The 21,669-nt window shown below is 44.5% G+C and overlaps 2 protein-coding genes across 18 annotated transcripts in view; one reads left to right on the plus strand and one right to left on the minus strand.

The window, feature by feature from the left end:
- GTF2A1L (general transcription factor IIA subunit 1 like) overlaps positions 1-21,669 on the minus strand; it is a 959,941-nt gene that overhangs the window by 823,242 nt on the left and 115,030 nt on the right. The gene's annotated exons all lie outside the window — the stretch shown is intronic.
- LHCGR (luteinizing hormone/choriogonadotropin receptor) overlaps positions 4,992-21,669 on the plus strand; it is a 66,108-nt gene continuing 49,430 nt past the window's right edge. For all 3 annotated transcript variants that reach the window (XM_079940702.1, XM_079940703.1, XM_079940704.1), the window contains exon 1: positions 4,992-5,248. In XM_079940702.1, coding sequence (XP_079796828.1) covers positions 5,082-5,248 — 167 coding nt within the window. In that variant the 5' untranslated portion in view covers positions 4,992-5,081. The remainder of the gene's footprint in view (positions 5,249-21,669) is intronic.

Consider the following 21,669-nt stretch of genomic DNA (forward strand, 5'->3'; position numbering starts at 1 on the left):
ACATTTTCCCTAAATATTACCAATGAGCATGGCAGGCAACCAGTATCCTGTGGTACACACTTTGATTAATGCTATATCTGCTTTTAAAAATCAAATCCTGCAAGAGGGAGGAGATATGGGGATATATGTATATGTATAGCTGATTCACTTTGTTATAAAGCAGAAACTAACACACCATTGTAAAGCAATTATACTCCAATAAAGATGTTAAAAAAAAATCAAATCCTGTTTCCTTGTGGATTTATTTCACCATTTCAGAAAGTTTTCTCTCTTTCCTTGTATTGGCTCTAGCTAATATTTTAGCTTGAGATTTTATTTCTAAACCAAGGTCTCCGTTTGCTAGGAGGCATTGCCTCAAATGCAAAGAATGTTTTGTGAATTCTTTAGCAAAATGCAGCTTCTCTAGAAAGAATAATATGGTTCTATGTCACTACCTCTTTGTTCACTCATTTATCATTCATTCATTTGTTCATTCACTGACTCCACTCCTTTATTCCCAGAAGCACTGTGATAAATGCTGCCAGTGCAAAGGGGAAAAATTCACTGTGTTTGTGATGAGTCCTATGACAGATATAAGAATAGAAAAGTCCTATTTCTTTCCCAGCTGAGAAGGGGTGAAGGAGGTAGACAGAATAAAGGTCACAGCAAGGCTGATAGTGGAGATTAGGAATTCTGGTTGCAAATGAGTGAGATTCAATTTCAATTTGCTTTTAAGCAAAAGAGGTGATGTATTGGCTCATTACATTGGCAAGGCCAAGGGAGGTGCTGGCCTCTGGTCTGTCTCCCAATGTGTCTCTCATCTCTGTTTTTCTCTCAGTAGCTTTAGTCACTGCCAGAACAGACAGGCTTTTTCCAGGAGACAAGGAGGACAGCAGCCCCCAATTCATTCACAGCCTTCCAGCAACATAACCAAAAAGGCAAGCCCCCTTCTCTAGCTCTCTCTCTGTCAGCGTTGCAGAAGGAATCTCATGCCCCAGACCAGCCTTCACCCTCCATTTCCAGACCCACTCCTAGGACCAGGGCCCAGGTGACCATCAGCCTGTAGCGTTGAGTTCCTCTCAAGGCCCACAGGAACCCCAGGGCCACATTGGAGGTGGCACACAGCTGACCACATCTCTGTTCCACAACATGGATGAAATTTTCAAGCAGGCAACAGAGAGGTTGCATGAAATATCAGAATGTAACTTTCAGGGATCATCTTTTTTTATTTTCTTTGTTTTGTTTTTTGTTCCAAGTGGCAAAAGTGGACAACAGGCATAACTCTATTTTTTCTTTCTTTTCTTACACATTTTTCTTCCTCTGCACTTACATTCACATTTCTTCTGAGGAAAAGGTAAAACCACTGCTTTTAAGAGGAAGATGTATCAGTTATGGTACTCATAGGGCATGTGTTCAGAAGCACAGAATCTTGCCTTGTACTTGAGGGGTTTTTTTTATTACTTTGCTGACTTCTTCCAACTCCAATGTCTTAGTGTGACATCAAGTGCTGTTGAGTTTTGATCTAGTAAGACATGAAGAAAAACAGGATCCATGATCTTGTAAAATTGCTCACTCCCGCCAGAAAAGAAAAAACTTAAAGTAAGTGAACTGATTGCTACTTAAAAGGAAAAGCTTCAGCATTACAACCAATTGAGCACTTTTGTAAACACACACACACACACACACACACACACACACACAATGCTATTTTATGCATGTGCTTGTATACACCAGGTTTCTTTGACAGTGCATCCCAATTCTTAGGCTTCACTCAGAGTCCTGCAAAAAGATTCTTGAACTTTGTCTTCCCAAAGCAAAATTAATTCTAGAATTTCCATTTTAGTGTTTCGCCAGTTGTGCTCTGGCAACCCTGTGCATCAAAATTCCATGGGGTGCTTGTTAAAATGCAGACTCCTGGACCCCACTCCATGCCAATTAATTCAGAATCTCTTTAGAGAGGGTGTCCCAGGAATCTTTGTTTTTAAAGCTTCCCAAATGATACTTCTGTCCCCTACAATATGAGAAGCTCTGTTCTAGAATTCTGGAGAGCTCTATTAGGATTTCTGAGTTGTGGTGTCAGATATTTTTATATCTCTAAGGTAGAATAAACTTCTTCTGAATTCCATGAACTTTAGTTTGTCAGCAAAATATAATTAGCAATCCTTGTGGGTCATGCTCTTTTGCAGTTCTGTGACAAAAGCAACTATAAGCATAGTTATATGACTCAGAAGTCCTTCAGGTTTAAAAATATTCACTCTAAATAGGTCACATATTAATGAGTAGGATAGGTAAGTTCCATTGTAACAAACTTTTGTGATTATAGCAAACAATTCCATATGATTTTGTTATAAGAGGTACATTGCAAGAACTGACGTGATGATTAAGATCCAACTGAAATTACTCATAGATAGAAAAATTTTATGAAAACTCATTACAGTTGTGAGTTTTCTTCCAAATAAACAACTTCACCTCTTCATAAACAGGATTTGATTTCCAATCCAAGACAAGCAATAAGAATCAATGTAAACAATTCAACTCCTTCTACTTCCGATACAATAAGTGCATTAATAATACACAAAGTCCTTGCATTTTAGAGCTAGAAAAGCCTTAGGGATCGTGGACTCCAACCCCTCCTCCTACAGATAAGGAAACTGAAGACCAAAGTCACACTATTGATGATGGTCAAGATATCCTGACTGCCCAAAACTTCTCCTACTGGAGTGTAAGTAGCCCCCAAGGATATCCAAGCACAGAATCAAATGGTTCTTCAGGGATGAGTGGGAACAATGGTTCATTTTATATAACAGAAATGCTATGAAGTAAAAAGAAAAAGCCACATAAAACATAAGACTTGGAATAAATGCCACTCGGCCACCTTGAGTTATTCATTCCTTCCCTCCTGCACTTCATGCTACATGGTGGAAACGTTTGAAAAGCCAGTGCTATCCCAACTCCCTTACCAAAATCTGACAAATTAAAAGGGGAAAGAAAATGTGACCTCAAAGTAGTCATGAGTAATTACTTGATACTTATCCAGATAGATCCATAGTGGTTGAGAATTAATCAAGCAAGTCTGTTAAGCTCATCTCAGATGATTTACCAAGCATCTATATATAGATCTGTGCTTGGGTTTCATTTATTCATCTTGTTATTCAACAGATATATACTGAGCACCTATTAGGAGCTAGAAACATGTCCTAGCAATACTAAGATGAATAGTAAGGGGGGAGCAAAACTAAAGCAATAATTACAGAGTGTTATATCACAGGCCATAAAATCAAGTGCTATGGGCACAATTACTCAGCTAGGTTGGGTCCAGGAAGGCAGTACAGTGGAAATGACTTTGGGCTGAGTTTTGAAGGACAACTAGGAGTCTACCTAATGGAATATGGGAAAGGAAGAGAAAATCATTCCAGGTGAGTGAATAGCATATACAGTGGTATGAAAGGGTGAGGAGATCAGGTAAACAGTAGAAGAGAGGGATCCAGAGAAGAAAGACAATATTATAGACAAAAGCTTTGTTGTTTTTTTTATGCCATCTAGCACAATGTGGCCCAAGCCATACGATTTTTTTTTTAATTAAAAAAATAAATCTGGGCTTCCCTGGTGGCACAGTGGTTGAGAGTTCCGCCTGCCGATGCAGTGGACACGGGTTCGTGCCCCGGTCCGGGAAGATTCCCACATGCCGCAGAGTGGCTGAGCCCGTGAGCCATGGCCGCTGGGCCTGTGCATCCAGAGCCTGTGCTCCGCAACGGGAGAGGCCACAACAGTGAGAGGCCCGCGTACCGCAAAAAAGAAAAAACAAAACTACCTTCCTCAGGCAGGAGACTCACAAGACACTACAGACTGGTGACTTAGCTGGTCTGACCTTGAGAGTTAGCTTCAAAACAAAAAGAAGGAACTCTGTTCTTTTACTTCCTGTCTGTAGAGTCTTAGACACCTTCCCAGCTCTCAAAGTCCACCTTTTTCCAGAATCCAAACAGAGTCCTTGGAAGGAGGAAAGGAAAAGTGTTTTAATGATGAAATTAAATAGGGGAAATTTTGCATCCCCGTGGTTAACCATAAAATTTGTCTCCTTTTCAAGTCCTTGGTATGTAAATCATATATTAATTTTTTTCATAGGTAAGACAAAGTGAGTGAGAGACATGAGTTCAAACAGGTTTCCACTAGTGATTTAAGAGCTCTGTGATTTCGCAGAAGTCACGTAACCTCTCAGGACATCATTTTTCTCGTTGCAAACACCCTTCTAGTTTATGGTGAAACTTAGACGTGATGTGAGGAAGAGAACCTGTCACAGGGTCTAGCCTATCCTGGGCCTCCCATTGCAGCGGCTGCTGTACATTATTATAGCAGTTTCATTCATTCAACACATCTTTATTGAGGACTTACCATGTAGAAGCCAGAAATATAAAAATAAATCTGAACTGGACTTTGCTTTCTAGGACCTCACAGTCTATAGTGAAGGTAGAGAACACGCTCAAATCACTACTGTTAGGAGGAAAGTGGTTACTACCAAGAGAAAAATTACCGGGGTTGTTGGGAGGACAGAGATTACCCATAGCCTGAAGGAGTGGCTGGGAGAGAGTGGGAAAGGATTTGGGGGCTGAAAATGAAAGAGTGGAGGAGGAGCACCTTTCACCCCTTCTGAAGCGGCCAGGGCTGGTATCGAGTATCATCAGTCCGTCCCTCTCACAGATGTAATAAGAGAGATTCGGGAAAGGAACACAACTCGCTCAACTTCACCCTCATAGTTAGAGCAGAGCCAGGACGAGAATTCAGAACTCCCCACCTCTTCCCGTATCCAAAGCATTCACCACTTCCACACGCTACCTCCTGTAACTAGGACCATTTGGAGATGCAGAGGCCAGGCTGGGGAACGCAGCAGAGAGGAGGTGATGGGGTCCCTCAGGCCACTGTCCTGGGTCGAGGCAGAGCGGAGACTCAGCAGCGGGGGCGCCGTCGGGGATGGGGGGGGCAGGGGCGGGCCGGCGCGGGAGGAGCCGGAGGGCAGGCCAGTGGGCGGGGAGAGGGGCGCGGGCTGCGCTCCCGGGCTGTCCCGGGCACTGGCCCAGCCGCAGGAGCCCGCGCTCAGGCTCCCGGCCATGGGGCGGTGGTCCCCCGCGCTGCGGCCGCTGCTGCTGCTCCTGCTGCTGCCGCCGCCGCCGCCGCTGCCCCGGGCGCTGCGCGGGGAGCCCTGCCCCGAGCCCTGCAGCTGCCCGCCCGACGGCGCCCTGCGCTGCCCCGGCCCGCGGGCCGGCCTCAGCCGACTGTGAGTACGCGGCGCCCCCGCCCCGGCACCCTCGCTCGCTCCGGCCGCCTTGCCTCCCTGCTCTTTGGTCCCCTGGATGCTAGGAGAAAGACGCTGCACCACCTCTCAGGGTGATAAGCCCAAGTTTGGCGTCTTTGCCACGCCCCGCCACACCTGGGGTTGGGGTCCCGAGCACCCTCCAGTCCCAGATGGCCCCAGGCCCTCTCTTTCACCCTGTTTGGGGCCACGGCCAGGGGCGTGGAACTGCCCAGAGGCCACACGGGATGGCTTCGCTCCCTGCAGCTGCTGGAAGCGGACGGGGTGTCAAGCTCCTCAGTCAGCAGCTATCTCTGCCCGGAGAAGTCTTGCGTGTTCTTTGAGCCTTGGGCCAGCCAGGATGGCGAAGGTTACTGTGTGCTCTGTTTACCCTATGTTCCTCTAGGAATGGGGCGCTCGGGCCCAGTGTCCAGGCGTGACCTGGTCACTCAATGGGGACTGCTGGCTGGCACATCCCCCAACCAGTGCTCCCCTACACTTTAGTGAGCATACAAGTCATCGCTCCACCCCAGCCCCAGATGTACTTGCATTTCAGCCTGGTTGTCTGATCAGATGTACTTGCATTTCAATCTGGTTGCCGACTCGATGTGAGGCCTTGAGTTCCAGCTCTGGCACACCACCACCCCTTAGGGAGCTGTATACACTGGCAGGCAGGTGGAGGAAGCTGGCGGCTGTAGTGATGGGGTATAGAGGAGAGGGTGGTCTTCGATACTAGCGTATCTGAGTGTCACCAGACACTTTTTCGGGAAAAGGTACTACATATTATGTGGTTCTCTTTCTATGAAATGTCCAGATAGACAGAAAGGAGATGAGTAGCCATCAGGTTGGAGTGAAGGCCCAGTGACTGCTAATGGCTGTTGCTTTTTGTGGTGATGAAAATGATCTAAAATTAGATGGTGGTTATGGTTACACAACTCCATGAACATACTAAAAACTATCGCAATGTACAATTAAAATGGGTGAATTTTAGAGTATATAAATTACATCTTGATAACATTGTTTAAAGAGAAAAGGAAAGAAAAAAAAGAAGAAGACTATAAAAGTGTCCAAAAGGCACCAGGCTGGTAGAGGTGTTGGTTATGTTCTAACCGTTAGACGTGATGGAATTCCATGCTGGGGGAGGAAAGAGATCCCCCCGCCCCATGTCCTTGGGCTCCCAGCAGTCCGTCAGGAGCTTGCTTAATGGAGGGAATTCCTCCACCCTCCTGAAGGGCTGAGATTCTCCTCTGGGACAGTTAGTGGCCTTTGGGGAATATTTGTGGTTGAGAGATACAGTTTAAAGGTTGAGGGGCTTATATTAATTGGTTTGCGTTAATTATCTTGTCAGCTCAATTCCCTGAGGGTGAGGACCACGCTAACAGAATTTGTTTCAATCCATCAATAAACCCATAGAAGCTGCCTTCCGAGTCCCAGCCCTTGTCCTTCCCTGACAAGCCTCCCATCTTGCTCTTAAGGATGATTGTGCCACTAACACTGGGCCTTTCTCACTCACCTGGTACTTATCATACAGGTTATAAGAACCTGAGATCCAAAGAGTTGGAAAAATCAACCCAAGGTCCCACAGCTATTGAGTCGCAAAGACAGGACTTCACCTGCTATCTTTTTATATTTGCTAGTTTTTGTAAGAAAATTACCCCTTCCTTAAAAAAAAGAAAAAAAAAATTCTCAGCTTCTCCAAATTGGCACTGAGTTAGAAAACCTCCTGGTTTCTACCAGGAGACAGGCATGGGTGAGCCAGGCATGGGTGAGGCAAGTCCCAGCCCCTTTCAGATTCAGCTTTTCACTGAGGTCTCTCAACAATTCCTGCTGCCACACCCACACTGGCCTCAGGAGAGTAGTACCTCTTCCCTGGAGTAGGCTGAAGTGAAAAGACTAAAACAGAAACAAATTCTCTCACTGCCCCACGGCACAGTTTAAAGAAGCCTTGAACACCTCAGAAAGATTTTACAGGGTTAACTAGGTTTGGGGATGGAAGTGGGAAACAGGTACAAAATAAGTACTGCTGGCATGCTGAGGCTGGTTAGTCCCACTCCCCAAAAGAAGCCAGCTGTCCAGGCTCTGAACATTCCTGTGGGATTCTAGAGAATCCCTGACTCCCTCCCTTCACAGGCATTATCTTGGCATGCACACCAGCAGCATCTCCTCCTAGACATTTAAACCCCTTAGGTCAGCACGCGCTCTGGCCCGCGCAAAGTCAGGCTTCCCAAGGAGCAGATAATTGAGAGATGACCTCATCCTTCAAGGGAGAAGCCTATGGAGGTGGAGCCTATAAAAGCCAAAAGGGGATAAGTTTTTCAGCACGATAAGGTGACTTCAACGTCCGTATGACAAGAGGATGCATAGAACGAATAGGAGGGTAGTTTCTTTAAGGCCATGTTCTTCATACCAGCAGCATAAGTACCACCTGGAAAATGTTAGAAATGCATACTCTCAGGCCCCAGTTTCTGCATCAGAAACTCTGAAGGTGTAGTCCAGCAATCTGTATTTTAACAAGCTCCCCAGGTGATTCTGATGCATGTTAAAGTTTGAGAATCAAGGTATTCCTCCATGGAGGATATAATCTTCTGGAAAGCAGGGAGCATGTTTTAAACTTCTTTGTGCCAGACACTTCTCTTCTCCATCCCCTCCAACACCCCTGACACACACACACACCCAGTACCTATTTATTGCAAAAGGCAGCTGTGATCAGATTAAAACTTCAAAGTCTGAGATATGGAAAAATAAACAAGATTAAGAAAGAATTTTTTGTTTTGTTTTGTCTTCAAAAAAAGGAGTAGAGGAAGGAATCCATGGAGAAGGACAGATTGAAGACACAAGGGATGATGGTACAAGATGCCCATGGGAGTGGGAGGAAGACATCAGTGTCAGATCAGAGGGGAAGGGTTCATCTTAAAAGAGAGGGATACTTCTGAGCTCTGGCAGAAGAAGACAGATGGATGAAGGTATAACTTAACATTGAGGCAAAGGAAAGAAAAAGTGAATGGGTTCTGCTTACATCCTCTTTTCTTGACGATGAATGAATGAAATGGTAAACAGTAATTACAAGATAGAAAATGCCATGAATAATAAGTTATTAGGAGTTCATAAAAAGAAGAGAGCTGAAATTATGAGATAAGGGATAAGAGGGATGTGGTCTTACACTGTTATCCACAGGGTCTGATTCTGCAGAGAGAAGGGTAGATTTCTCAATTCTGGGGCTCGGAGGAGGCGAGTACCACAGAGCACCTTAAAATTCATCACTGGCCCCTCAGTAGATGCTGGTTCATGTTTTAATCATTTCAGGCCTTGGTAGTCCTGCCTTATAAGACTTCCATCTAAAGTCCACTATTTGGTTAAAAAAAAAAAAGGAAAATGGATAATAATTGCTTATCATTGATAAGCCCACTGCTTGCAAATTTTGAAAATGGCATTGTTCAATTGTTCAGATCTTTCCAGCCCAATAATATTTGATTAAAACCTTAGGTATTTAAAATCTAAAATATGATACAAAAAAGAAAAAATACCTCCCATGTATTCACTCATTTTAACTGGAGGAAAAAAAAAAGTAAAAGAGAATAATTAATTTAAAAAATGTCCTTTTCCTTTTGTTATTAGTTCCAGACAAGTCAAAGGAGGGAGAGGGAAAAAAAAATCTCACCTTGCCCATGGTTATATAAAGATCTTTGTCTCTATGACAACAGAAAGGTTGATCTGCTTGGTATGGAAACAGCTTCTGAAAAATCTGTTAGTAAGAAAATGCTAATAATAATAATAGCAATTTATTTTTTGCATGCTGTGCCTACTAAACAGAGATTAAACTTTTAGACTTTATTATAAGACACAATCCAGAGACTTTGGAAGGATAAAATGTGCTGTATCCGTCAGTCCAGTGTCACAGGAAGATGTTAATTTTCTGACATCTTTCCTGAATGTCTTTCTCCTTCTCCTACCTTGAGAATAAATCAGGATCCAGAATGGTGTTCTATGCTGTAGAAGGATGTACCAATGGAGGGCATGGTCCCTGCCCTTGAGAAGCCCACAATCTAGGTGGAAACACACCCACACCCAAGAGAGGTGTAGGTAGGAAGAGAGAGGCAACGAGGCTCTAAGGAGCTCAGGAAATAGATCAGTCACTATGGACTGAAATCTCCAAGCGAAGGTGTCATGGACCAGGGTTATGAGGCTAAACCTTGAAGGAGAGAAGGGAAGGAGAGTCCAGGTGGAAGAAAAACACAGGTGAGAGTAGGCTAGACATTTCCCTACTGAGAAGCAAAGAATACGGTTGAATGGATCCTTCCCTTTTTATACCTCTCCCTCGTTCTTTGGAGAAATTTTTTGGTAAGGGAAGATATAAAGTCATCAGAAATATTTGATTAAATTACCCAGAGAGTTTTTCAAAAAGAAAAAAAAATTCCTAATATGTAGGAACTAATAAACTAATCTTAACTAATAAACTAATCTCAACTAATAAACTTTCAAAGTCATTCTTGGACAGTTGATTACAAAGGCATTAAGTAAAAATCATGATTTGGAGTCACTTCCAACAAGCTTTCCCCAATGTCCCCTCTCTCCCACACACACATACTTGCTTTGATACCTTGTACTTACATCTACTTTTGCATACACCCCACATAACGTAACTATTTATTCCATGTGTACCTCCTCTGCAACAGCAGGGTTTCTCAGCCTCAACACAATTGTCATTTGGGGCCAGATAATCATTTGCTGTTGGGGGCTGTTCCATATACTGTACGGTGTTTAGCAGCATCCCTGGCCTCCACCCACTATATGCCAGTAGCACTGCCCTCCCAAATGATGGCAACCGAACATGTCTTTAGACATTTGCCAAACGCCCCTGGCGTGAGTGTGTGTTGGGGCAAGGGGTGGGGGAGTCCCCACCTCACCCCACCATGGTTTTGAATCATTGTGCCAAAGTGAGAAGCACCTGAAGAGGTCTTAGTCAACTCAGGATTCCCAAAATTTCACAGGTAGTATGATTAAAGTGTCTATCGAACTACATGATGATCAAACTGAGTAGAGAGCTGAATAGGAACAATTAACCAACGCAAAAAGGAAGGATGTATGTTAGTTAGCATGTACCACACCTAAATGTCACTTAAAAATCTCCATCCTAGAAAATGGGGAGGTGATGAGGTGCTATGAGTAGCAGAGGGAGTCAACATCCAGGTCCCAGATTTGCAGACCTCCCAGTCTCTCCTTTGAAAGGGCCATCCAGAGAAGCAAGACTAGAAGCTTACCTAGTACAGCCCAACAATTCCATAGATTGTTCTACTGTTTGTTGTTAATTTGTTTTAACTTACTTATTAGAGAAAAATCAATCCTCAGCCCAGGGTCCATGAAAACAAAACAAAACAACCACCAAGGCAGCCTGAATTGAGATCTATTGGTTCCCGTCCAGGACACCAGGTAAGAGTCCACAGGATAGAGGGAAGCCTACCAAACTCTTACAAGTAGGACAGCTTGGCCCTACCTACAGCTTCCCTGAAGCTGAACCAGACAAAACAAAAACAAAAACAAAACCTTGGAATTCTGAAAGCTCATGTCCCACCTTCCTACACTACTCCCACAAAAACAAACCAAAAATAACCAACAACAGCAAAAAAAAACAAACAAAAAACAAAGACCCAAGTAGAGGTTGATCTTGAACCTCAGTTTTGACTCAGCTCTCCCAGCTATTACCTTCAAGACAATTCTTCAACCTGGCTGTGCCTATAAACAGACTCCCTGGGGGAAGCTTTGCAAGGGCCAGATTTTATTAGTTTAAAAATCATCCTTTTGGGGAAAGTGAATGGTGACCCCTAGCAGGACACTAAAAAGCAAGCAACAGAGTTCCCAAAATCTCAATGGAAGTGTAGAGCCAAAAATCTTCACACACGGATCCCTTTGTCGTTGGACCCAGCTCCCCTCTGGAGAGCAATAATTCCTTGGATTTTTTTCTACATTATTCTTTTTTTTTTAATTTCAAAAGCAGTATGTCAGGGACTTCCCTGGTGGTGCAGTGGTTAAGAGTCCACCTGCCAGTGCAGGGGACACGGGTTCGAGCCCTGGTCCGCGAAGATCCCACATGCTGCGGAGCAGCTAAGCCCGTGCACCACAACTACTGAGCCTGTGCTCTACAGGCCATGAGCCACAACTTCTGGGCCCATGCACCACAACTGCTGAAGCCCACACGTCTACAGCCTGTGCTCCGCAATGAGAGGCCACCACAATGAGAAGCACGTGCACCGCAATGATGAGTAGCCCCTGCTTGCCGCAACTAGAGAAAGTCCACGCACAGCAATGAAGACCCAATACAGCAAAAAACAAAGGCAGTATGTCAGATTAATTCAGGGCTCCGGTTCTGTGCCTTTACCCACCTCTATCTTCTTCCCAAGCTCCTCAATTTGGCTTCTTTTCATGTCTTGAAATGAGGCACAAAAGCTTTCTTTCCAAAATACAATCTCCCAGGTTGGCTGCACCAGACGGTGTCTTGGCCTTGTGTAATTTAGATCTTAAACATGGGATTTTAAAGCCAGTTGAGTCATGGTGGTGGAGAGAGGCCCTGCTGCTCACTTCCAGACCCAAGAGGGCTGGCTCCACGGGAGCATATGTGTTCTGTGCTGGCAGCTCCCCTTGGTGTGTGAAAAATCACATTTAATGCAGATTTTAGCAAATTTTGCACCAGCTTTTTTTTTTAAGAAGGCAATTAAAATAATCCCACCCACCAGTCAGGTGGGCTTCCTAACTCCGTGGGCAGCTTCTAGCAGCTTCTCCACATGGTCCTCATTTACTCTCAGCTTCTGCCTCCCAGGGAGATGCCACCCCGTCCCAGCCAGCAAACCACTCACAGCTGCTCTCTGTGTGGCCCTGAACCACACAGCTCTTTAATGCCACCTGGGCCAAATTCAGAAAAGTCCAATTTACAAGTAAGACTCAACTTTCAGAATGAAGGCTTTATCCTTTGCTGCTGTTAAATTTGTCCTTGACGCTGATAAAATGAGGTGACTCCTAGGTTCATAATTCTACCTCACGAGCATCAGCGTACAGCATTTCTGAGGCCGCAGGGGTGGAGATGCCCTGGTACGACAGGCCAGGGTCCAACACAGTCCCCAGATTATCTGAATTGCTCAACAGGACAAAGACCTGCAGACGCGAGTTCTAGCACCAGGTCCCTCTTTCCCTAATGTGCACTGTGGGCTCAGGACAGCGTTAAAACCTCTGTGCTGTCTGTAAAAGGGGCGTGATGATTCTTGCCCCTGAGTGGGGCTGACTGTGGTGAAGATAAACAAGACAGCAGGGCCCAAAATACTCGGAAATAAAGGTTTCCCATAACTACAAAGTATTATTGTAACAATCTGATGATGCAGAGAAGTCCTGAAGAACCCGCAGCCCATATATGAGGTTGAACAGTAAATATCTATCATCCAAGGGGCCTGATGGAATAGTCTTGTTCCTGTGGGGTGTTAATTAGAGAAAATGACCCACTAGGTCTTCTCAACCTGGAAGGTGAATAAGTTAGAATCCCAAAATAGCAGAGCTCATTACTGCCTGGAGTCTGATATGCTAGTTTTTTCAGCCCAGGCTGAGCTGCCCCTCAAACATGCCACTTAACACCTGATTATACCCTGTTTTCTATCATTCAATTGGGTCAGTCCTATCTGTCCAGCTAGAGCGTACGAGCCTATTCTGGGTCCTTTCCCCATTCCGCATCCCTAAACTTCCGTCTGGACACATAGAAAACCTTCAGGTCAGACACGCTGACCGCTCAGGAGCTACATGCTGAAATGTACAGGACAATGTGCAGGATCCGTAGACACCGCCCTGCCCTCCAAGAGCTTACAGTCTTCCAGCCATAGGAGAGAGAGGACTAGTTCTCAGATGACGGCAGCGAAATGCAGAAGGTGAGAAAAGCCAGATGATGGTTATAAACAAAGGCTGGTGAGAGTTTAGAGAAGGGAGCTATCCCTTCTAGCCAGAGTAACAAAGATACCTTGGTGGAGGTATTATTTGAGCTGTAGTTCTTTAAGCCTCACTCTCTACAGGGGCAACTGGGCTAACACGCTTATCCCATAAGCTCCCTCCTGGCCTTTGACACCAGCTTAGAGAGGCCACCAGGGAAGCACTATTCAAAGCCTTCTGCTCTCTCACTGACCACCAGGCACGTGCCCTGTCTGTGTTACGGATCATCAATGGAAGAGTGGATGACTTCCCCCTGGAAACCTTGGGTGGGTCTCTGGTTAAGGCTTTTCTCATTTGCAAGCACCAGAAATCATCTCTGACAAATTTAATCATAAGAGATTAACTTAACAGAAGAATAAAGAGGTAGAAAGATGTGAGCAAGATCCAGAGAGAATATGGCGTTTTAGCGGCAAGAGGTCAGGGCACTTTTCTGTAGATTCCACCTTTACAATGAATCAGCTCCAAAGATTCCTCCCATCTATTACAAGTTTAAATTCCTGAGAGAGAGAATCTGATGGCTCCACACCCTACTCCTGAGACAGAAGCACAGTCAATGAGATGCTTCCACCCTATTGCAACCAGCAGTGAGATGCTTCCAGAGAAGGGACATTTTTGAACCAGGCACCCACACAAATCAGTGTCTACCAGAGCTGAGGAGTTAGTGAAAAGTGAAGGTGCACATGCCAGTAATTTCAGGCAATTCAGACCTATTCCATCAAGTCAATTAAAAGTATGTAGGGCTCCCCTGGTGGCGCAGTGGTTGAGAGTCCGCCTGCCGATGCAGGGGACACGGATTCATGCCCCGGTCCGGGAAGATCCCACGTGCCGCGGAGCGGCTGGGCCCGTGAGCCATGGCCGCTGAGCCTGCGCATCCGGAGCCTGTGCTCCGCAACGGGAGAGGCCACAACAGTGAGAGGCCCGCGTACCACAAAAAAAAAAAAAAGAAAAGAAAAAAGTATGTAGTATATCAGTTGCAACCAGCTTTTACAGGCTCACCAAAAAAAATGTGTCTGCAAACAGAAGCTTGCAATGAAAGAGTTTCCTGGAGCATATCTGCAACGTCACTGCCCTGACAACATAATATTCTCTGCTTCTAAAAAATATTTTTGAGAAATCATTACACAAAATGCAGACCTTCCCTGGGGAGAATTCAACATGTAGTTTTATTTACCAGAGTTATTCTTGTCATGTTATATTATTGCTAGAAGAATTCTAGTTTGGGGGTAAAGATTGGGTTACTTTGCTTTGTGTCTTTAGAAAACTTTAAATGGGTTTTGAGTAAGTGCTAAGATGTGTTTACCATTCTCCTCTGAGGCTTTATATTTTTAATTTAGTTGTTGCACAAATGACTTGGAAAATCCATCATCCAGGGAATCTTATTGAAAAATCTTGGTTTACATTATATCAATAATTCGTAGACTCCCCAAGCTTCGTGGGTGCTCTGGAAAGGCTGTCTTGGAGAAGAGTCAGGCAAATTGAACTTTCCAATGGGAGAGTTCCAACTGACTGAACTTTTTTTTTTTTTTTTTGTGGTTCGCGGGCCTCTCACTGTTGTGGCCTCTCCCGTTGCGGAGCACAGGCTCCGGATGCGCAGGCTCAGCGGCCATGGCTCACGGGCCCAGCCGCTCCGCGGCATGTGGGATCTTCCCGGACCGGGGCACGAACCCGTGTCCACTGCATCGTCAGGCAGACTCTCAACCACTGCGCCATCAGGGAAGCCCTGACTGATCTTTTTTAAATCAATGAGCAAATGAGAATTCTGCAGAGTGGCTCCCTAGAGTTGAAATATTTAATGGAAGGTTGTTCTTTATCACTTCCTTATCATTTCTTTAAAAGGCTATCAGACAAGGTCTATAAGAGATACTTGAGGCCAACAGAAAGGTACCAAGGCGGAATGTCTACCCTCTCTCTCAGTTGTCCTGTGTATAATCAGCAGACAATAAAGAGCTTGAGACAAGCCACAGGCATTTTGTAGACGTAAGGATGTGACAAATAGAAGAGTCCAAAGTGCTGAATCCACCCCATCCCCAGCAAGGAAGGAGAGCTGTCATCAGGCATAGCTGGGGCAGCTTGACTCCTTCATAGTAAGCAGCTGTGAATTTAAAGTACTTACTGAGCTCTAACCTTGTACTAGATGCTGTATGAATATTACATAAACATTTTCTTATTTAATCTAAAAAATTTCTGCAGTAGTTAGTATCATCATCACTTCATACATGTGAAATGAACCCAGGCAACCTGGCTCCAGAGTTTCTACTCTTCACTATCCCACTATGCTGCTTCCAGAGAGAAAGCACATACAATTGGTGATGAAGACACATTCCATAAAGTATATAGCACCTGAGACAGACCTTCAACCAAGGGTAGAATAGAATCTGACCGGCAGAGAAGGGTAGATGTGCCAGATGGTAGAAACAGTGTGAATGAAGGCAGGAAAACGTGACGTAAATTCAGGAGACACAGTAGTCTGATTTGTCTAGGGAGGCACTGTCCAGTAGAAATATAATGTTAGTCACCAGTGTAATTTTAATTTTTAATAGCCACATTTTAAAAGGTTTTAAAAGGTGAAATTAAGTTTAATATTTTATGTAATCCAACTGTACAAAATATTATCATTTTGTCGGAAGGCAGAAATATTGAAGAACGTCCTCCAAACTTGAGACCGAAAAACAGAGCGGGCAACGCCATGAAGCGCAATTATGAGGCTTATTGAGGGTAACTTACACACAGGTGGGGTCAGGCTGACGCGACATTCCACATTCGAAGCTGTACTCCATACCACAGGGTATGGAAAAGGGGATGGGAGCTTTAAAGGGGCCAGAGCTAAAAATAAAACCTGACTGCTAGAGAGAAGCACACCCACACTGGATGGAAACCAGGGGTTTTTCCTTCCTCTGGGGGTCTCATGACCATTAACCATCTGCATCGGCAAAAGGCATTCTTGCAGTTTTCATTTCAGATGAAGACAAGGGTAAAAGTTGATAGGGAACTCATCTGGTTTGGGTGCATTCCTCACGAGTAGGCTAAATCTCAGCCTTGCAGAAAGGGGAGGGAGTAGGACTGTGGGCCTAAGAGACAGCTGAAAATATAGTCAGTGTGGTTTAGCCACACCCATCTCAACATGTAATCAATATAATAATTGTTAATGAGATCATTTACATTATTTTTTCTCGCTAAGTCTTTGACATCTGGAATGTAGTTTAAACTTACAGTGCGTTTCAATTTGGACTGGACATACTTCAAGTGCTCAATGGTCATATGTGGCTAGTGGCTGCCTTTTTTGGACAGTGCAAGTTTAGTGTATTGGTTATATGAGGGGAAGAGTGGGTGACAGGACTGTCAAATAAAGTTCAAGCCTTTATTTTGGGGGCCTTGAATGCAAAGCTGAGACATTTGTAGATAAGTAGACTGGCCAAGGGGTGGTACAGAAGAATCTGAGCGTAAGAGTGACATGGTGGGAGTTATCAGGGAGACTAATCTAGACTGGGCAGAGGAAACCCGGGATGGAGTACAGGGAAACCAGTTTGGGGACTATAGAGCAGTCGAGGTGAAGAAAAGAATGACCAAGGAGAGTGGCAGTGGAAAAGGAATAGAGGGGCTGGAAGCAAGAGACAGTCAGAAGGCAAAATCTACCAGAGACTGGGAGTTCAATGGTAGAACAGAGGAAACATTCATACAAGGCACCTGATAAATTCTCAAAAAATAGGGCAGGAAAAAGAAAAAAAAAACTGGGTAGTCATTAGTGCTGAGGAGGACAGGAGAGGAAGAAAAACACTCTGGTAGGCTCTGAAGCTTCATGGAAGAACAGGAATTTGAGCTGCACCTTTGAAGTTAAAGACCATGAGCACATGCCCTCAAGAAGCTGGTGGCTCTATCAGAAGGTGAGGTTTTCGCAGAAGAACCAGAGGATTGCATAGTGGGGTGTATCAGCAAACCCCCAAAGGAACAGTACTGATGTGATGTGACTAATGTAGGACACAGCACTGGACCAGGAATGAAGTGACCTATGTTCAAATCCAGATCTGCTGCTGAATTGCCATGTGGTTTCAGGGAAGTCATTTTACTTTTCCTCACTTAAGATTCTTCATCGAAAGTGAGGGGTTGGACCAAACCAATGGCAAGCAGCCCTTTTAGTCTGATTCCCTGAGTCTAATACAGTAAATACTTAAAGGAGTGTTCTAAAATTTTCTGATGTAAAACTTAACGTCTTGGAGGTCCATCTATACTGACGTCATATTTCAGTTAACGTTGACGTCTGAGCTCCCTCTAGGTAAATGCTGAAGACAAGAGGCCAATGAATGAAGACATACCCAATAATGAAGTTACCAAATAGATCGATGCATTTGAAAGCGCAAAGATTTAAAATCGTTTGTAAAGGAGAAAGCCATTTTTATTTCACCCCAAGATGAAAGCAAGTTTATTATAACTACTGAGTGACTTTGATAAGAACACAGGAATTCTTAAGCCTCTGTTCAATGTAGAACAAGGTCTCGTGTAATAAATATAAAAACATTAACATTCTTTTTAATTTAAATAAGGTAATGTTTCCCTCCCCCCATTTCTATGAGTTCATTAGGCAAAAAATCTTTGACCATCCCTGGTTTCTGTCTTTTTGTCTCCCCCTGATTTTGTAGTGTTTTAAAATTCAGGGTGTGTAGCTCTAGCAATAAACTAATCATCTGTGAAAGATGGATGGATGCTTGTAGCTTTCTTAAATCGATAATATAGATGGCTTTTCTAAACCATTAGAGGGAAGTGAAAAAAATAATTCATTTCTGTCATTCTGGGCAGAAGAGGTAAAGGCTCCTGCAAGGCGAGCAAAGACCCCACCCAGGCTTTGAGGACTCCTGATGAGTGCTCGGATTTCTTCCCTGGCTGTTGTCTTCCTCTGCCCCTGCTCAGCCTGTGGGCTTCAGAAGGTGGTCCTGCCCTGGAATTCCAAGCTCTTAAAAACCAAAGTGAGGTAGGGGAACCTACAGTTGTAATTGGCTTTAGGCAACATCTGTGTTTGAAAGTGTTAATTGAGCCATATTCTCCATTTACCTAAGGAGTTTGCTATTTAAGGAACCTTTCATCAATCCTCCTGTAGAGCAAAGAACTCTTTGGTCATGCAAATATCTCCCAGTAGATAGGTTTTTATAAGCAAGGATTTCTAAATCTTGGGTTCCCTTGAAGGGGAACAAAGAAACTCCTGACCCTGAAACTCTCCAGCTAACATTATTTTGAGGGTTCATCAACAAGCCAGTGAACAGGACAAACTGGCTTTGTCCAAGGTCATCTGTGTTATTAAACTTAGAAGAAAAAAAATAAGAGAGGCCCAAGCCCCACCCTTGAGTACTCAAGAGGCGTTAGGAACAGTTAAGGAGGACCTGATAATGCAGCATCTTCTTCTTCAAGGAGATTAGGTTTATCTGAATGCTATTTGTTTATCTGTTGCTAGGCTCTGACAGAAGGTGAGCTGGTGCCTTGACAACTGGGCCTGGCTAGGAAGGGGACTGAGTCAGGGCCCAGGAGAAAGAGTTGATGGAAAAGAGCTCTGCAAGTGGGATGGGCCTCCTGAGCAGTCTCACCATGAGGCAGAACGAAAGGGCTGGGCGTTTATTCCATGCATTGACCAGTCACTGGATGCAGGCTGCAGAGGAGAGCAGACCTGACATTAGGTGAGGTGGCAATCTTAGGCTGAACGTAATTCCGGGAGAGCAACTCCGCTGAGAGCTTCAGTTGCCCACTCTCCCCACAGCTGGGGGAATGAGTACCTCAGTCCTAAATGGCGGTTTTGGCAGCCCACCAGCAGCCACTGGAGGAACTAACCCAGCTGCACTGGGTAGCCCCAGCACAGGGTCCCCGTCTGTTCCAGGGGGCCCAGTTTGAAAGTCAAAACCAAGTAGTGAGAGAGATGACATTGATCCTAACCAGATAGCAACTAGGAACTGTTCTGGGTCAGCAGTGTCTTCTAAGAGGGAAAAATACAGGGACCAGGATCTGGTGATTGACAAGAAGAGAAGGCAAAGGCTCCACTCCTGGATGGACTCTGGGGAGACCGAGCAGGCTACAGGATGAGCAACCAAGGCCAAAACAAGTACCAATACGGGGCGGGGGCCGTGTAATTCAAGGTACTGCAGGCACACTCCTGCCCTCCAAATAGTGTCGGGTCTAGTGCAGACAATGCAGAAAGACACAGGACTTCACCAGGGTCATGACGGATCACAAGATCCCAGAACCAGGGTGAGTCCTTACTTCCAATCCTAAGGAGTAGAGACTGCTTCTAGATCAACTTTAACACATAACTGGAAGGTTTGGGGGACTTGTATGTGGGATTCATGAGTCGATGGAGTTTCCAGAACTGATGAAACTAAGACAGCCTTTGTCATCCAGTCTAAGTATTTGCTTCAACATCTCTGGTAAAGGCTCTTGACCAAGGTAGAATTTGGCCATAATTCAGGTATCGCCTGTGTTATATCATCAATTAATTTAAAAATCAAAGTTTAAAACTATAAAAAGGACTATGAACTGTAATAAATATAAGTAACTGCATGATTCCACACCACATACTTCCACAGCCATCTCACTGACTACTCAAGAGGCAGAGAGAACGCTCCACTCTGCAAGTTCAACTTCACATTTGCCCAGTAACCTTGGTTCTCTACCACCCATCTGAGATGCATAGTTTGGGAGTGTCAATCTCTTACGTTTCTTTGCTCCATGCATAGCTTTCTTTCCCTTTGTTGACACTGGACAACAGAGCTGCTGGACTGTCCTTGCTTTCGGCCCCTTTTTCCTCAGTTCTCCTTGGCTTCTGCTCTGTATCAAATGATATTAACTAGACCTTTCCAGAAGAGTTCCTGAAGTTCACAAAATTCTTAGAATTCATGTAGACCTAACTTTCAAAAAAAAAAAGAAAGAAAGAAGGAAAGAGGAAGGGAAGAGAAGGAGGGGGGAACTCAGTACATCAAAACGAAAATTTTATCTTCTCCATTGGTCTCTCAGGTACAGAGGGTTAAGCTGACCATACTTTTGCCTTCAAATAACATAATCAGTGGGTCATTCAAAGTCCCCTCATTTTAGTTATTCATTTTATTCCCTCCTCCCACTTTCTCTCAACTCACCATAGGCAACCATGCTGATGTATGTTTATATGTTTTCTAATGGCTCATGTTTGGTGTGTCTGTATTTTAATTCTGCAAGTAGTGTCGTGTATACATATCATTAATTTCTTAGTCGTTTCTCTTAACACCATGATTCTAAGACCCACACATGCTGCGCTGTGCACCTTTACACTCTTGCTCCTAACTGGCGACCCATTCGCAGGTGTACACTTGAGCCCCCCTCCCTCACAGCAGTGGACACTCAGGTTGCCTTCAATACCCCTTGATGCCACAAGGCTGTGAAGAAAATCCTTGTGCAAGTTTCCTTGAGTATCAGTGTGCAGATTTCTCTGGGACATATACAGGAGTAGAACTGCAGGGTTATTGAGACAATTGTTCACATTGCTAAGAGCTTCTGGCTTCATGGAAAGAATCACAGAAGCATCCGTCAGAGGAGGGATCACCTTCAAAGGGAGTACATTCAAATGGTTATTAACAAATCATGGGCCACGTGAACATTTAAATACAGGAGACAGCAGCTTGAATGCTCAGTAACTGCGCCCACTGTGATGAATCAGAAAGGAATACACAATCCCTCTAAAATAAAAATATAAGTCAGTGGGGAAAACAGTTTGGGATTCACAGAAGCACGTTCTCCACATCACTTCATGAGAATACTTCTGTTGTGAAAAGCTTGGTGCACCTGTCTCACCCCACCTCTCTCCCCATTCCCTGACCCCCAGGCCTCTTTCTTGTCCCAGCCACACCCATAAAGCTACCTCCTGTTTGCTCAGTGCCTCTTTTATGGTAGGAACTCTATTTTCCCTCTCATCACTGCTGCCTTTCCTGCTCTGAAGCGTCAACATCAACTCTACAAAATTTCATCTTGCACCAGGGCTGTTCTGCAGTCACCGGGGACAGCCAGTGTATGATCTACAGCTTCTCTCCCTTCTGTCCAACCTTTGCTCCTTATCCCTCATCCCTACATCGATCAAAAACTCAGGCACCCTCCCTGAGCCACACTGTTCTCCGGGGAGCCACGCTGTGTTCCGTTTTTGGAGGAGGAGGGTGCCTGCTGAGAGGCTGCAGCTTCTGGGCTCCATTTACATGAATAAACAGCTCTGAAAGGTTCAGTTGAAGCTTTTATGTAAACACTCTCCAAAATATGTTCTGCACTGCATTATCCCCAGCAATAAAGATTCTGGAATCAGAATTTGGCAGTCAGTTTTATTGATGTTGCATGGGGTACAGTAGAATACAGCTTTCTCTTCTGGAAATTTATTGACTTGGCAGTGCAGACAGCAATGAAACTGTGTTTTTAATCAGTAAGCCAAGCAGACATGATTGCAGAAGAAATATAGG

Source organism: Stenella coeruleoalba (genome assembly GCF_951394435.1).
Source record: "Stenella coeruleoalba genome assembly, chromosome: 13".
NCBI lineage: Eukaryota > Metazoa > Chordata > Mammalia > Artiodactyla > Delphinidae > Stenella > Stenella coeruleoalba.